This window comes from Biomphalaria glabrata, chromosome 17, assembly GCF_947242115.1.
Source record: "Biomphalaria glabrata chromosome 17, xgBioGlab47.1, whole genome shotgun sequence".
NCBI classification, from domain to species: Eukaryota; Metazoa; Mollusca; class Gastropoda; family Planorbidae; genus Biomphalaria; species Biomphalaria glabrata.
This window is the reverse complement of record NC_074727.1, coordinates 21,248,538-21,266,293: the sequence shown is the minus strand read 5'-3', so window position 1 is coordinate 21,266,293 and position 17,756 is coordinate 21,248,538. Positions and strand designations below refer to the sequence as shown.

At 36.2% G+C, this 17,756-nt stretch overlaps 1 protein-coding gene across 7 annotated transcripts in view; it reads right to left on the bottom strand.

The window, feature by feature from the left end:
• Window positions 1-16,406, bottom strand: part of LOC106068044 (uncharacterized) — a 48,337-nt gene extending 31,931 nt beyond the window's left edge. For 2 of the 7 annotated variants that reach the window (XM_056015292.1, XM_056015297.1), the window contains exons 1-10: window positions 16,323-16,406; window positions 15,091-15,167; window positions 14,683-14,814; window positions 12,201-12,306; window positions 10,955-11,348; window positions 4,399-4,734; window positions 3,709-3,751; window positions 2,799-2,843; window positions 2,246-2,326; window positions 1,835-2,029 (exon numbers count right to left, since the gene is read on the bottom strand). In XM_056015292.1, the coding sequence (XP_055871267.1) occupies window positions 1,835-2,029; window positions 2,246-2,326; window positions 2,799-2,843; window positions 3,709-3,751; window positions 4,399-4,734; window positions 10,955-11,348; window positions 12,201-12,306; window positions 14,683-14,758 (1,276 nt within the window). In that variant the 5' untranslated portion in view covers window positions 14,759-14,814; window positions 15,091-15,167; window positions 16,323-16,406. Of the gene's footprint in view, window positions 1-1,834; window positions 2,030-2,245; window positions 2,327-2,798; window positions 2,844-3,708; window positions 3,752-4,398; window positions 4,735-10,954; window positions 11,349-12,200; window positions 12,307-14,682; window positions 14,815-15,090; window positions 15,168-15,525; window positions 15,547-15,774; window positions 15,882-16,322 lie in introns of those variants that run through there. The other 5 variants (XM_056015295.1, XM_056015296.1, XM_056015293.1 and 2 more) reach the window with 5 other exon arrangements.
• Between the last annotated feature and the right edge of the window lie 1,350 nt (window positions 16,407-17,756).

The window sequence follows — 17,756 nt, the reverse complement described above, 5'->3', positions numbered from 1 at the left end:
AGGGTACAGAACCAGTCTTCTATATCAACAGAAGGCTACAGAACCAGTCTTCTATATCAACAGAAGGCTACAGAACCAGTCTTCTATATCAACAGAAGGCTACAGAACCAGTCTTCTATATCAACAGAAGGCTACAGAACCAATCTTCTATATCAACAGTAGGGTACAGAACCAGTCTTCTATATCAACAGAAGGCTACAGAACGAGTCTTCTATATCAACAGAAGGCTACAGAACCAGTCTTCTATATCAACAGAAGGTTACAGAACCAGTCTTCTATATCAACAGAAGGCTACAGAACCAATCTTCTATATCAACAGTAGGGTACAGAACCAGTCTTCTATATCAACAGAAGGCTACAGAACGAGTCTTCTATATCAACAGAAGGCTACAGAACCAGTCTTCTATATCAACAGAAGGCTACAGAACCAGTCTTCTATATCAACAGAAGGCTACAGAACCAGTCTTCTATATCAACAGAAGGCTACAGAACCAGTCTTCTATATCAACAGAAGGCTACAGAACCAGTCTTCTATATCAACAGAAGGCTACAGAACCAGTCTTCTATATCAACAGAAGGCTACAGAACCAGTCTTCTATATCAACAGAAGGCTACAGAACCAATCTTCTATATCAACAGAAGGCTACAGAACCAGTCTTCTATATCAACAGTAGGGTACAGAACCAATCTTCTATATCAACAGTAGGGTACAGAACCAGTCTTCTATATCAACAGTAGGGTAAAGAACCAGTCTTCTATATCAACAGAAGGCTACAGAACCAGTCTTCTATATCAACAGAAGGCTACAGAACCAGTCTTCTATATCAATAGAAGGGTAAAGAACCTATCTTCTATATCAACAGTAGGGTACAGAACCAGTCTTCTATATCAACAGTAGGGTACAGAACCAGTCTTCTATATCAACAGAAGGCTACAGAACCAGTCTTCTATATCAACAGAAGGCTACAGAACCAGTCTTCTATATCAACAGAAGGCTACAGAACCAGTCTTCTATATCAACAGAAGGCTACAGAACCAGTCTTCTATATCAACAGAAGGCTACAGAACCAGTCTTCTATATCAACAGAAGGCTACAGAACCAGTCTTCTATATCAACAGTAGGGTAAAGAACCTATCTTCTATATCAACAGTAGGGTACAGAACCAGTCTTCTATATCAACAGTAGGGTACAGAACCAGTCTTCTATATCAACAGAAGGCTACAGAACCAGTCTTCTATATCAACAGAAGGCTACAGAACCAGTCTTCTATATCAACAGAAGGCTACAGAACCAGTCTTCTATATCAACAGAAGGCTACAGAACCAGTCTTCTATATCAACAGAAGGCTACAGAACCAATCTTCTATATCAACAGAAGGCTACAGAACCAGTCTTCTATTTCAACAGTAGGGTACAGAACCAGTCTTCTATATCAACAGAAGGCTACAGAACCAGTCTTCTATATCAACAGAAGGCTACAGAACCAGTCTTCTATATCAACAGAAGGCTACAGAACCAATCTTCTATATCAACAGTAGGGTACAGAACCAGTCTTCTATATCAACAGAAGGCTACAGAACCAGTCTTCTATATCAACAGAAGGCTACAGAACCAATCTTCTATATCAACAGAAGGCTACAGAACCAGTCTTCTATATCAACAGTAGGGTAAAGAACCAGTCTTCTATATCAACAGTAGGGTAAAGAACCAGTCTTCTATATCAACAGAAGGCTACAGAATGCTAGTAGATATCTTCTTCATACTCCAAAAAAAACACAAACCTTTTTAAAATATCAACTTTAGTGACATTATGATGCAACACAAGAAAACTTACCTAATGGGTAATACATTAGTCCATTATATCGTAGCCGCCCGTAGAAACCATTCTGTTTGCTAACCTTGCCTTCAACAATTTCAATGGGGGGAGGTTCCTCGCCCCGACTGGCAAAGTAGTCCTTGAAAGCCAGCAAGTACTCCTCACCCTTTTCTGGCACCTCCCAGTTCTGAGATTCTATTGTATGCACAACTGCTGTCAAATACATAAATGAGTTCCTGTTTCATTTCTGCTTTCTTTTCAACATGCGCAAAGAAATTAATGTAATTAAAAATGATGTGTTCACAATCACTTTATTTCCACAATAGCTGAATTAACTTTAAAACTGCACAAAATAACAATGTCTAGTACTGAAACAAGATTTTTTTTTAGTAAATCCACAGGGATGAAAGTAGAATGAATACACATTACCTTTTTCTTCAATGTAGCCCTGTGAAGCATTTTTAGTTTTGATATCATGTACTACACTGGAAGTCTTCTGAAATACCAAGACTGTGGAATGAATACAAATCTGATTGATAACAATGGTAATTACTTTGGAACAAGATTGATAGCACTTCACTTCACTTCTAAACACTGGTAATTACTTTGAACCAAGATTGATAACACTTCATAACACTTGTAATTACTTTGAATCAAGATTGGTAACACTTCATAACACTGGTAATTACTTTGAATCAAGATTGGTAACACTTCATAACACTGGTAATTACTTTGAATCAAGATTGGTAACACTTCATAACACTGGTAATTACTTTGAATCAAGATTGGTAACACTTCATAACACTGGTAATTACTTTGAATCAAGATTGGTAACACTTCATAACACTGGTAATTACTTTGAATCAAGATTGGTAACACTTCATAACACTGGTAATTACTGTGAACCAAGTGAGTTGAGTACATTACAACAGGAAAATAAGTCTAGCCCTTAAAAAAAGAATACTGCACTTTTAGTATGTACCTTTATCTGCATTATTGCCTTGAGATCGATCTGCATTTGCTTTCACTGTGGATTCAATTGAGTAGTTTTTTAAGTATAGTAATATTTCCCATATTATTATGAGCTAAACACACATTCACAAAGCAAATTTTGTTAACAGCTATGATATTATTTAGAACATCACATTTGCTTTATACAGAAAACATAATTTTACAAGCTAAGAATGTTTCACTTGTTGAGACTCGTAAAAAAAAATAAAAAAAATCAAAGATTTGTGAACTAGAGAAAACTACTGTGGCCAAGGCAGTAATAACCCACAACTACTTTCCCACCTTTGGATGTTTGGTACATGAAAGCACAGCTGCGTGAGCTCCAAATTATGAGTCCCAAACTAATCATAGTCACTAGCTTGTCCCACTGATGTCAGGTAACCCTTGAAAACTAGAAATGTGTGCCAAGCCCCCCCCCCCCCCCCCTTTCTTCTTGAAACTGCCAGGTAGAGTTGAGCCTTCCGCTCTTGGAACTCCAGGCCAGCAAAAGTGAACAAAAGCTCCCTTTCACCGGCCTGAATGAGAACAGTGTACACTGTTCTGTCTGTCGGGGTGTCAGACTCACGGCCAGAGAAAGCGTGCACAGGGACCCCTGCCATTTTCCTTTTCTATACCTTGCTAACCCTGCAGGACACGCCATTTATGTAACCGCCCCTTCAGGAATGGCACCTGGTTGTGACAAGGTTGTGGGAGCTTTTTTACAACTCCGCACAGTGCAATGAGAATGCTCTCGCACCCCCATGGGATTCCTGTAAAAAGACCACCGTTAGTCCCACAGTTTAAATTATAACAATCAAATAGAATTACAAGTTCAGACATACTGCATCTTAGTCTCACTATTTTAAAATATTAACAAAATAGAGTTACAGGTTCTGACTTACTGAATCTTGGTGGCAATTCTTTTTTATACTGGCTATATTGAAACTAGAAAATTAAAAAAAAAAAGTTATATTGGCATTTAAATGTATTTCAGTAAGAACTGATCAGTGGACAAAAAGATTAGAACCATTGTACCATATTTCACTAGCCATGGTTATATTCAAATTCATATTCTTTACAAATATTTCAAAAAAATAAAAACTGGCTCTTTAAAAAAAAAAGGTGCTTTTTCTTCAGTTATATCAAACGCTGAATATTTCAAAAAGAACAATACAGTTCCATAATATAACATGGTTTGATTGTAATTCTGTATCCCATGTCAAAAGTAAAGAATAGGATTGAATGAAAACTAATCTAGATACTATTGTTATATGATGCTTGACACAAAACTGTACAATACAGTCCAATTTCATGTAATACTCAGGTCCATTAATGACATATATATATATACAGTCGAATCCAGTTAATCAGACCATATCAGGACACAATCACATTGGTCCTTATAACTGAATTAGTTTCTGTAATTTAGGATTTGGTCCAAATAAGAGGCTTGTGCAAATAACCAGATTAGACTTCAATATATTCCCATAATCTTAAAACTTGGATTCATTAGTGATATAAAATGTAAATCTTATATTTCCATACACTGTCACACCAGGTTCATTAAATATTCTAAAAGAGAAATCCATAACCTTCACTTTCTTTTCTTCATTATTTCTCACTGGTTCAGTTGAACTGACCTGCAGGTAGTTTTGACAGTTGTCATTCTTGTTATTCTGTTCAAGCTTAATTTTTTTTTCTTTTAAATACTCCCTCAGATCACTTGGCTTGGGATCAGGTTTATCAGCCATAATGACACGGGAACCTCCTGGACTAATATTGATCTGTAAATTCTTCATTGGGGAGCGCTGTGGTATAATCGGAACATTCTCTGTTTCTTCCAACCTATTTGATTCACTGTATGTTGGAGAATAGGTAGACCTTAAAGTCACAACTGTTCCTTTCAGTGAATTGTGGCCAAATGGAATCTAAGTAATAAAATATTCATTTATTTTTGGTTACTTTATCTATCATATCATATGAAGCAAAATATGAAACTGTAGATTTATATATTGAAATTTAATGCAATAATCAAGTCCTTTAATTAGGGACCCAAAACCGAAGCAAAACCGAAGCAAAAATCACGCTTTTTTTTTAAATTGCTTAACATTTTTCGAGTTTTAGGCATCAATTAGGATTAATTAAAGTATAAATATCCGATTAAAAATTAAAAATGGTACAGTTAGAAAAATTATTTTAAGCCCTTTAATAATATATATATACAACGTTTTTCCTTTTGGTTAAAAAATAAGAGTAATAATCCCTTACGCGTAACATCACTGCACAGAATAATCGTGCTAGCGGCTGTGATCGTTTTATACCTTGTTTGTTTATTCGTAAAATGGGGCGTAAGTCAACAAATGAATATTTTTTTAAACGAGCATTTTATAGAAAAATGAACGAGCTTTACAATGGTACCAATAACTAATTGATTAACATTGTTTTTATATAAATATATTTTTAAAATCCAAAAAGAGTTTAAATTGCTATACGATAAAGACATGTATTCGTTTAGTTAATGTCATCATTGCAAACCTTGTTCATTTTTCTTTAAGAGTGTGTAAATTTTATTTTAAAAACAAGCATTGACATGCTATCCATTTTAAACCAAACAAGACATATAAAATAGCGATTTCGCCTGTGTGCGAGTCATTATAGAAAAATGCTTCTTATTAAATTTACAACGTATAGCTTGTAAGAAAAATGTCTGAGATGGGGCAATAAGTTGTTAAACATTAGATATTTAATGTTTTTTCATGTTCTAATATTCTTAATTTTTAAAAAATAATTGATATCGCTATATTAATGAAATGTTAATGTGTAACAAATCTGTCAGTATTTTTTGTTTCTAAGGGGTCATGTCTTCAAAAGTAAACCCAATTTTTTTAAAAAGGTATTATGTAAAGTGTCAAGATTGATACAAATTAAAGAGAAGGATTTACAGTTCATAAAAAAACTAACATTTCAACATGTTTAATTAATAATTATAAGTTTAAAAAAGGTATAGAAAGTCATCACATATTGGCTTTATTAATAAAATGCCTAATATCAACAAAATGTGGCATCAAGTGGATCTATCAAAATCTAGAGTAGATATGGTCTTTTAACTAGATCTAAATCTATATTATATATACAAAATAGTAAAAATATAAGACTAAATTATATCTATTGACATCATTAGCTAGCGATTAAGTCTAAAATTAGATCTAGGCCTATACCTATATCTCGAGTTCTAGACAGGGATTTAGATCTAGAGTTTAGAGGTTTGGCTGTTTCTTTTTTGAAGTAACGTCTGTATTATATAAGATAAGATAAGAGTAGTCTATAGAGTCTAGTCCTAGATCTAGATCTCGGTCTAAACTTTTTTAGACCTAATCCTGGTCTAGATATCAAGAACGAACGTCCGTCATGTTATTCGTTAAAACTTAAAACCAAAAAACTTCTTTCAAAAGAAGCAAACAATGAGGCCTAAGATAATACCTATTGACTTTCTTCATTAATGATAAAAGAAGATATGATCTTTTATTGCAACAAGAGACTATAAAGCCTACACATGTAGATCCAAATCTAGATCTTTCTTGATATTTAAATTTCTTTTATTGGACCTGTCTGAGCTTGCGAAAATAAAATAATAACCCAGGCCAGCGCTAGACGAGCGGTCAACCATGACAAGTTACGACGGTCGGCCAAGACGAGTGTCAACATGATGGTTCAGGAAGGATCGACGTTGTGAACAGAGCTCAGGAGCGTCACGAGGGATGTAGTCATGTGATGAAGCTAGAAACGTCGAGCGATGTTCTGTCCGGTTCTAGAAGGCCAGCAGGGACCCTATATAAGAGCGGAGGTGTCGCAGTCAAGATGGTTGAGAAAGGGGCTCAATACAGCACGGTCCACGACAGAAGGTTCACGACAGGGCTCAGAACACGGTCGACTACAGCACAGTTCAACGGTGTGTTCTGTACGGAGCATTACGACGGTTCAGTGCGGAGTACTGTCAAGTACAGTTGAGACGACTGGCGTCTTGGTCTTGGTCTGTGATCGAGTCCGACACAACGAGCCTAGTGTGTGAAGTTGAACCCAGTGCAAGCCCGGAATGAGACGGAGAGGCCAGTGCAAGAGTTGATACGGCGGTACGATGTTATCGGAGAGATATTTGTACAGTGTACGTGTTGCCAATTGTACAGTATTGGCTGTTATTTATTCAACTATTAAAGTGTTACGTTACTATGGAGCCTTGAGTTGTCAAGTTCTTTAAGTTGGTGGTGTTGTATGGTGCAGTTTGCAGAGAGCCTGGATATTGAGATTCGTAACAACTGGTGTAAGAAGTGGAATAGGATTGGAATCGGATTGGATCGGATCTACTATGGCTCATCTGTAGCTGCTGTACGAACTTGAATTTATAGAACTGAGGCGAGAACTGCGTGAACGAGGGCTAAATAATGGCGGAAAGAAGGAAACCTTACAAGCACACCTCCGAGAAGACATTGTGGAAGAAGGGGAAGATCCGGACACATATCTGTTTGAAATTAAACCAACTTTAGGAGAGCTCTTGCACAAACAGCTAGATGACTGGAAGGAAGAGTTGTGGGCTATGAATACGACATGGAAGAAGTCCAACGGAGAGACCTGTACCAAGCTTGAAAAGATGTATATCTCGGTGAATGAAATCACGAGACCTGTGGTGAAAACGATGGACGTGGTGGAAGAAACCCCGTACGACCAAGGAGACTTGAAAAATAAAGGAGCTGCGCCATCACTTAACAATGAACTACTACCCACCCAAAGCTTTGAAGAAATATGCAGTAACAACGGCAATGCTGATGAAGGTGATGCTGCCTGTGAATCTGAAAACAAGAAGAACAGACCTGAAAATCAGAAAGAGAGCGAGAAAGAGACAAGAGAAGCGGCCTATAGTCCAACAGAAGCTTGTGATACAGCTTTACCTGATATGAGCCCCTCAAACAGCAAGACAGATCAAGAGAACGCTTATTCTGCCTACAAGCCTGTTGCTGAGGGACGTTTACATGATGAAAGCTACCAGCAAGGCTTGGACCCTACAGACTTTCGTCCAGATGCTAAGCTCAGTGAGAGAAGCCCTGGTGGTGATGATGAGAACCCATTGAAACCTGACAAAGTCTTTAAGAGACCTTTGCAAGTCGAGAGATACCAGCCAGTTGGGCACCCAGCTGACGTTGGCCCAGCTGCCAAGACTGGAGAGGAAAGTCCTGATGGTGGTCAAGAGAATCCAAGGAAGCCTGACGTTGAAGTTGATAGACATTTGCACGACGAAAGTCATCGACAAGGTCTGAAACCAACAGGTGATTGGCCCAATACTGAGACGAGAGAGAGAGGTCCTGATGATGATGAAGAAAGCCGAATGGAGCCTGAAACGAAGATGCAGTGGAGTATTACCAACCTGCCCCTTGAGCATGCCCTCCAGACAAGGCTGAAGATGATGACCTGTCCCACAATTCCCTGTCCTGTGGATTTGAAGCCCATCCCAGTCCTTCGCAAAGCCCTATAAAGCAACTTCTTTGTCCAACGATCTTGGTATCCCCAGCCCTTACATCCTATTTCTCAAAATGTGTCAAGTGGCTGCCCTCAGTACCGAATGGCAAGAGAGCGATGCGACCACAAAGTCACTGCAACACAAGGAAGATCAACTGGCGGAGAAGAAGAAGAAGGCGACTTTTGTTGAGTGCAACATGGATGAAGATGCGATCACAACATCGATGCAACCAGATGAAGGCTAACTGGAGGAGAAGAAGAAAATGTTTTCTGAATTCAACGTGGATGGCGATGAAAGCACGACGCTCAGGCAACCAGGTGAAGGCCAATGGGAGGAGAAGAAGGAAGCTGAATGCAACATGGATGGCTCCATCAAGCACAAGAGGCAAGCCAATTGCCACCGATCGACCCCCACCTACAGCGATGAAACTTCACAGCCAATGTCATGAGTGATTCTGTCCGGGACGGACAGATCTAAGGAGGGGGCAGTGTTATAAACCTGGTGGTGGCACAGATGGAGGTAGTGGTGTTGAGTGTAGTCAGCCGACACAAATCACCCCAGGCCAGCGCTAGACGAGCGGTCAACCGTGACGAGTTACGACGGTCGGCCAAGACGAGTGTCAACATGATGGTTCGGGAAGGATCGACGTCGTGAACAGAGCTCAGGAGCGTCAGGAGGGATGTAGTCATGTGATGAAGCTAGAAACGTCGAGTGATGTTCTGTCCGGTTCTAGAAGGCCAGCAGGGACCCTATATAAGAGAGGAGGTGTCGCAGTCAAGATGGTTGAGAAAAGGGGCTCAATACAGCACGGTCCACGACAGAAGGTTCAAGACAGAGCTCAGAACACGGTCGACTACAGCACAGTTCAACGGTGTGGTTCTGTAAGGAGCATTACGGCGGTTCAGTGCGGAGTACTGTCAAGTACAGTTGAGACGACTGGCGTCTTAATCTTGGTCTGCGATCGAGTCCAACACAACGAGCCTAGTGTGTGAAGTCAGTCCTGAACTGTTGAAACCAGTGCAAGCCCGGAACGAGAAGAAGAGGCCAGTGCAAGAGTTGATACGGCGGTACGATGTTATCGGAGAGATATTTGTACAGTGTACGTGTTGCCAATTTTATTCAACTATTAAAGTGTTACGTTACTTTGGAACCCTGAGTTGTCAAGTTCTTAAAGTTGGTGGTGTTGTATGGTGCAGTTTGCAGAGAGCCTGGATAGTGAGATTCATAACAATACTAATGTTTCTCTGTATCTGTTAGGCAAACTTCTTACAGGTTGATAGATGAGATTGTAATAACAGCACATTAACTTTGGAGTATATTAATATTTTTATATTATATTTATTAAAATATACTTTAAAGGAGCTACTTTTGGTTAGTAATTTATGAATTTTAGAAAAAAAAATCAAACTTCATGGTATATATCAAACTCATGCAACCCTATCAGTGTAAATTTGCTACTTTCAATGTTGATAGTATATCCAGAGATAATGAAATTTATGACATATATATGTGAGTGATGTTTGTATGTTATAAATCAGAAGCCTGAGGAATTACAGTTTATATTTTATACTTTTATACAGACTTCTTTGTTTAGACAGTGAATGTGTCAAAAATAAGTGTTGAGCTTTATTTAAAAGAAATTACTGGTCATTCAATTTGCAGACATAAAAAAGCCTTGTTTAAACATTTTTCTGCACACAAAGAGAGTTCTAATTTTCAGTTTATCAAATCAGCTCATAGAGTTTAAAGATTCGAAAGAAATAATAAAATAGCATTGAGCTAAATGGCTTTGTAGATCATTATGTCTAAAAATCTAAGTAAAACTATGGATTTTATGTCTTTTTTACTATTATTAGTTTGCAATATACTTACAGAGGTCTCTATAAATAAAAATAAGTTATTCTATATTATAATGGAAGAGGTGAGAATTATAGAAACATGATATACAATTTGTTCTTATTGCTATATAGGTGTCATATTTTTAGCTCATTAAAGTTTAACTTATTTTAGAGTTTTAGTAAACCATTGCATATTACTTTATATGTACAGCAAAATATTGAAATAAAATAGTATTTTTAGTACTTTATTCTTGTAGATCAATAAATCCCCAGCATTTTGACACATATTACATGCATGTAGCATTTATAGTTTTTTTTGTTACGAACTTTGGAAAATGCAAATTTTTTGTGTTTTTTACCTCCCTTTTTGAAATATGCAAAAAAATGATAAAATTCGGCACAAGTAAATAAAGTCAAAAAATTTTTTGACAAGTTTGAAAAACATTGAGCATATTCTGTGTATGCACATGAATGTTTTTACTAAGTTTCATCACTGGGAGTCTTATAGTCTCTCTTTAAATGTCCTTTAAAAACACGGGTTTGGAAGGCCAAAAAAGAAACTGAAAAAAAAAAACAGTTTTTAAAAATGTGTAACTTTCTTAATATTTGAGCTACATACATAAATTTGGTATCCTCGGTCTTATAATCAAGATTTCTATCCAAAGAAAAAAATAAGCTGCGTGACCATTTTGAAAAATCGTTTTGGGTCCCTACTTTAATGTTATAAAATATATCAATAGATTTCCATATCCTGTGAAGAAAGAAACAAGTGTACTTTTTAACTTAACTACTGCGATTTACCTTGTCATTTTGAGAATGCTGCTTTAGGTCTCCAGAAAAGCCATAGGACTGATTGCCTCCAAAGCCTGGTCCCCTAGCTGGCTCAGGACCATTGCCTCTAGCTGAAAAGTGACCAGCTGCTCTGGCAGACATGTGGCTTGTTCCCCGGGCCAACATGTGACCTGTTCCTCGATAATAAGTATGCCCTGTTCCTCTGGTTGTAAAGTGTCCTGCTCCTCTGGCTGACATGTATCCTCCCCTGAAATGGCCCCGTCCACGTCCGCCTCTACCTCTGCCGCGCCCTCTGCCTCCTCTTCCCCTTCCTACTTTGATCGGTTTGGTTTTCTGGCGCATAACCATTTTTTTAATATGTGCTGTTGATTCATCAGAAAGAGCATGATACACTTCTCCAGTGCTGCAAAGTAAAAAAGAAAGTTACATTATTTTAGGTCGAGATCAAAATAAGAGCCTTCAGAAAGCAGTTGTTTGAAATCTCTTATTGAGCTATCATATCTCTCACCACAATTTACATGAACTAGTTAAAGCATATGAGTATAAAAAAAAATGGTTGCAGCCTGGCTTTCAAAAAGCAGAATGTTGCCAACTTACATTTTATCTTATAAAATACAGAAGTTAATTCAAAAAAGAACATTATGTCCAATGTGTGTGCCTAGGGCAATCTACATATGTTATCAATTCAAAATAATACATAGTATAAAAAATATTGTAAAAAAACAATGCTTATATTAAAATGTACTAAAAAGTAAAATTTATTAATAAATAAGTAATCAAAGCATTGATTGTAAATTTTATTTCATACTAAACACACCCAATGTGATTTATTATTTACTATCTACTTTTAAGTGCATTTTAATGTGAGCATTGCTTATTTATATGAACTATTAATATTATGGTCCTCTTATGCTCAAACTTTAGCAATCATCTCCAAATACTACTGAGTGTGATTATGTTTAATGTAATACTATTTTTTTTTGTAGAAAGAAAAATCATATGTGAAAAAGGTATGACAATGCTAATTACCAAAATCCAATACAAAGTTTTCTTTATAATTAATTAATATACATGTAAATTTCTATGTGCTGGGGGCAATCTTTATATTAACATACAATCTTTATATAATCTTTACATTAACATTTAGTTATTTATTTTACTCTAGCTGTCATTCACCACTAATCACCTTTCTAAACAACGCTTATCTTCCCTTAGCTTACTACACTCGAAGTTACCAATTAACAACAGGGCTTACCTGTCTAGCCTTGCAACATCTGGCATTGCATGCATCAGGTCACTGACACTTTGAAAGTTGAATTTTCTATAATCCAACCTTTTACCGATGATATCCTCATAATGACCTGTTCACATGCACAAAAGTAAAAAAAAAATAATTTATTATTTAATTGTATGTATAGAAAATACGAAAAACATGCATATATGTGACCCTGCCGGACCAAGTAAAACAAAGGACGTTTGGGCCACGAGGCCTTCATCAGCTACAAAACACACAAAATAAAAAACAATTAACACAAAATAGTCTTAAGTGAACTTATCTGTCCGATGTTGTTCTCTATCGAGGCAGAAAAGAAATGAGCTACGCTGGTGTAAAAGCGCGGGAAAACGGAAGGGGGCGGAGATGTCAGGCAAAGATGAATGGGAAAAGGGGGGTACCGTAGTGTTAGTGCCCATCGTGTATTAAATAAAAGTGTGCTGGTTGTTGATCCCGTTACGGTACCCCCCTTTTGATTAATTGTATGTAAGATGAGATTGTGGGTTGCAGGATGAATATTTAAAGGGAGGCAGATTTGTTCTGCATTACTGGCCAATCTGGGTGTGTAGTGAGTGTGTGTGATTACTCCCTCACTAAAAGGGAAGGAGCATCTTTTTGTAGAGAAAATATGCAATTTGAATATTAGTTAATATTCATGACTAAATATTAAATTATATTATATCTATTGATATTTTAATTGTTTTTAAAAATTGCTTTTGTATTGAACAAAATAAATAGCTTTAGTTGGATTATTTAAATTATTTGAAGATATATTTTTAACATTTGTAATGTATTTGTAATGTGCAACAGTCAGAAAATATATGTACATATAGAAGATAGATAGACAATCTCAGATATAGTCTCACTATCTTGCACCAAGTGTCAGAATAATAGCCTTTATGTATATAATGTATATAACACAAACAAATACAAAAAATAATAAATAAAATAAATAAATTATGGCTTTTATATAGTGCTACTTTCATGCCATAGCATGCTCAGAGCGCTTTGGTCCAATCTCAGTTGTGAACCTTGGGGGTGGAGGGGGGTTATCTAGGAGAAGTTTTGCCATGCTGCCATTAGGTGCTCAGTACACACAACTCTGCCCGAGCCGGGTGTCGAACCTCGAGCCCCCTTCAAGCTAAGTTCAAGTGCACTTAGCCTCTCGACCACGCTTCCCACCAACAAGACCAATGTAAAAAAAATAATGCAAGAAAAATTCAGAATTTAACTAGACAACTAATTGAACTTTATGAAATGAGTTTATTTTATGGGTTTGCATGGATTTAACACTGTTTCCAGTACAAACCAGAACTGAACAATATAACAAAATAAGTACTTAAGTTCATGCAGTATAACATAGGCTGGGCATCATATGATTATCATAACTTCTACCAATTTTAAGGGGGGGGGGGGGGGGAGAGAGACTGAGGGATAAAGCGCTTAGCTTCCGAATTGAGGGTCTCAGGTTCAAATCTTGGTGAAGACTGTGATTTTGAATTTCAGGATTTTTAGGACACCCCTGAGTCCACCCAACTCTTATGAGTACCTGTTATTAGTTGGCTAAAGTAAAGGAGGTTGCATCATCTGTTTTATAGATCTATTTATCTAAGTCATAATCAGATTATAGTGCTCAAATCATGTGATGATCTCCCATTCGTTAACTGAGTAGTTCCAAGATCTTTAGGGTGCCTCTTACTGAACCCAGCTCTAATGGGTACCTGGTTGGTCATTGTGCTGGTCACATGACACCCTTGTTAACAGTGGACCACAAAAACAGATGACCTTGACATCTTCTTCCCTATAAGATCACAAGGTCTAAAAGGGGAACTAGAAAAAAACAATTTCACAGTAATACTATCATAAGCTGTCTCTGTGTATGACTCACACTATTTCATTTTCAACTCTTTCATCATTTCCCCCATGTGTTTGTTTTTTTACCACAGAACTGGTTTATATAGCTCTGCAAAAAGTACATGCCTATAGCAGCAGAACATTAAGATACTTTGGAAAGAAAACTGCATGTTGCCTCTTCACCAGCTAACAAAATGAACCCCAGCTCAAAAAATATCTGACAATATCTAACGAAAATTCAACAAACACAATGCTAATGATTGCAGAACATTCAAAACCTGACAGTGTTATATCACAAAGTACTTAACTGTCAAATTAGAGTCTTAAATTTGAATCCTAAATAAAGGAAGGACATTCCTAAGTCTATCAATCTCTAATAGGTAAAGGTACCCCTTTCAGACCTATGGATCTATAGGATCTAATGATTACTGCACATTTGTGAGTATTTGTGCAGTCAAATGGAGTTGAATTGAGTCTCTTTTAACCATGGTAATAAAAAGATGACCTACCCTCTGGGTCTACAAGATAACTTTCTTTTATTTAGAATAAATTATTTAGATTAAATAGCATAAACCAAATATTTTAAAAAGAAATCTAAAAAACAGCATACTTTCTATTTCATGGGTCGGTATGCCATGTTTAGAACTCAGCAAGAGGGAACGCAATTCCATGCGTAACTCTTCCATTCTTTTCCTTTTAATTGAGGACCTGAGCTGATTTTCAATAACTTTTTACTATATTTCTGAAAAAAAAAAATAAAAATGTTATGAAATTATGTCAGCAAATAAAGCTAGAAATTGGATTCTAAGGCCTGATCCAAATTTTAAACTAATTTAATAAAAAATGTATACTTTAAAAATAAATAACAATGATAAGATTATAATTATTTGATTATATTTTAGTAAATTTATTTACCAAAGCAATACATTCTGTTTGTAGTAAACAACAAATTGTATCTAACTACCCATAGAATTTATACTGCTATGACACTAGTTTCATTTTCAAAATGTAGACTTACAATGATGGAATAACCGTGCAGATCTTTCCAAGATTAATAAAAATTCATAAATCATGGTGCTGATGCTCCAATTCAATCTATTTGATTTAGATAAAGTGAAAAAAAGTTAAAAACTGATGGAAAAGCATTTTTACAAATTAGGATAGGCCTACTTTATAATTTAATAGACCTACTTAGAACCTTGTTTATTTATCTACATTTCTTTATTATATCACTCAATTAAGTTTACAAGGAAGTCATGTTGACTTATGTTTAAGACGAAGTGAAGCATGTAAAAGTGTAGTATTTATGAAGACAACATACTTAGATCTTGAAGTTGATTATATAAAAAACAAATCTAGTTTTAAGAAAGTAATTGGCCTTCTATGACTACTGTGGCATATGCCATGATATGGATTATGGGTACATAGATCTAAAATATTCTAAAACTATAACCTTTTTTATCTTTACCACTCAATGTAAATGAGAAGACAGAATTGAATACTTAAGTTTAAGTTTTTAGGATCTGCTCTACTAGCTCTAGATTCCTAGATCTAGTCTAGTCTATTCATAAAATAGAGAAGATTTGATTTTAGAAAAGATCTATAATTGTCTAATTCTAGTCTATTAATACTTATATATTTATCAAAATATATGTAATAGATCTAATTTCTAAATCTAATTAAATTTGCAATTTCAATCAACTTTGCAGATTTCTGTGAGAAACTTTGTGTGTGACAATGAAATCAACAATTTATAGACTTCTAGATTTAGTTCTAAAATCGAAAACTAATTCTAGATAGAGAATTTCCTGGAATATAAAATTAAAAATCTAAACTAAAACTACCTGACTTGTACCTAGATTATTATTATAATTATAGATTTCTATTAATAGATAGATATAAGTATAGTCTAATCTAGAGATTTTTTGTTTCTTCTCAACTCAGTAAGTTGAGTAAGCTTAAACTTAAACTGAATAGCCCGAATAGGAGTCTAGATTCCTAGATTCTAGTACAGACTTTACAGAATAACATGATTAAGTCTTAAGCATGAATGATAAACAGACACTGTGGTGAGTGTGAGACAGAATCATGAGAATGAGAATCTCAGAAGTCAGAAGCGTTTAAATTGTTTTGCAATGAATTTAGATTTATTTTGTGACAATCCAAGAAAGCTCAACATCGAATCTAGTCTAGATTATCTAAATTTAAAATGCGAAATGGACATTTTCGTTTCATGTTGAAAATAACCACCTTAGTCGCATTAGAAGATAAATTTTAGTTTTTTTTTTTTTTTTTTTTGTAAATTGACTCTTGTGTGAAAAGAAAGCATAAACAGCTTAACTTGCCAAGTTGAGTAGGCCTACTATATATATATAATAAATGATGAAAAGTTTTGTTTTTTTTTTATATAAAACACTGTACGACATGGGCGTAGAGGGGGGGGGGTAGGGGTTCAACCCTACCAAAAAATGACATTTTCTAACTTGCTTTGTTTTATTTTTTTCTTATTGAAGGGAGCTTTTAATGTTAAATCATCACTTGCTCCAGCGTTGCCAAAAAAAAAGGGGGGGGGGGGGTGCGTTTAAAAAACAATGCTTCAATTAAAAAAAAAAAAAAAAAAGCAAACTAGTCACCAAAATCCATTAGCGTAGCAAAGGTGGGTTTTGAATTTAAAACCCCATCCTAGGGGTTTCGAGTTTTAAAAACCTCTCCTTGAGGCTCTGAAGTTAAAACCCTATCTTCAATAATAATCTAAAAAAAAAAAAACTATATTCACCAAATTCCGTGACCCTAGCCAATGGAGTTTTTAGTTATAAATCCTCCATAGACATTTCCACAAGACATTCTGTATGGTGATCTAAAGTGGGGGGGGGGGCAGGGGAGCCGCTGGTCGTCCACTTTAAAGTATACTGATGAATGCAAACGCGACACGAAGCTCTTCAAAATTGACACTGGGGGACGGGGGGGGGAGCAAAGTGGCACTGGATAGATCCACGTGGAGAGCGAGCATAAAGGAAGGGTCCCCGGATTGCAGATGCCATACACAACAGTAGTACAAAGAGGGGTGAAAGTAGAACGGCGCCTGGTGATCAAAGATGCCCAACCTGTGACCGCAGCTGTGTATCAAGGATTGGTCTCTGTAGTCACACAAGAAGTTGCAAAGAGCACAGAACGTAAAATACCACAGAGGAAGAGAGATTTCGAGTTTTTAGTTTGTATAACTGCTTTGTCATGATTAAGACATTAGTTTTTTGTTGTTGTTTTTTTTTTGTTTTGTTTTTTTTGGTTGCTGTTTTGTTGCTCTTAATAATTTGATTTTTGTTTGTTTGAAAGACATGCTCCAATTTGATTCATAGTTCTGTTATATTTCTAATTCACTTTGTAAAATCTCAGTACCGGCTATCTTGTTTGTACTGTTCTATATAGGCCCTAGTATATGGCTCCGAGACCTGGGTGCTCTATAGAAGGCATCTAGGGCTTCTTGTACGCTTTAATCAAAGGTGCCTATGCTCCTAAATGGGCATACGCTGACAGGGCTACCTTACAAATAACCATGTTATGCTGAAGAGGACAGTATAGAAACACTTTTTTTTTGACAGTTGCGCTGGGTGGGAACTTCCAATGATAGACGACCGCATGCCAAAAGAGATCTATCAAGATTAACTCAGGCACCAATTTTGCCCT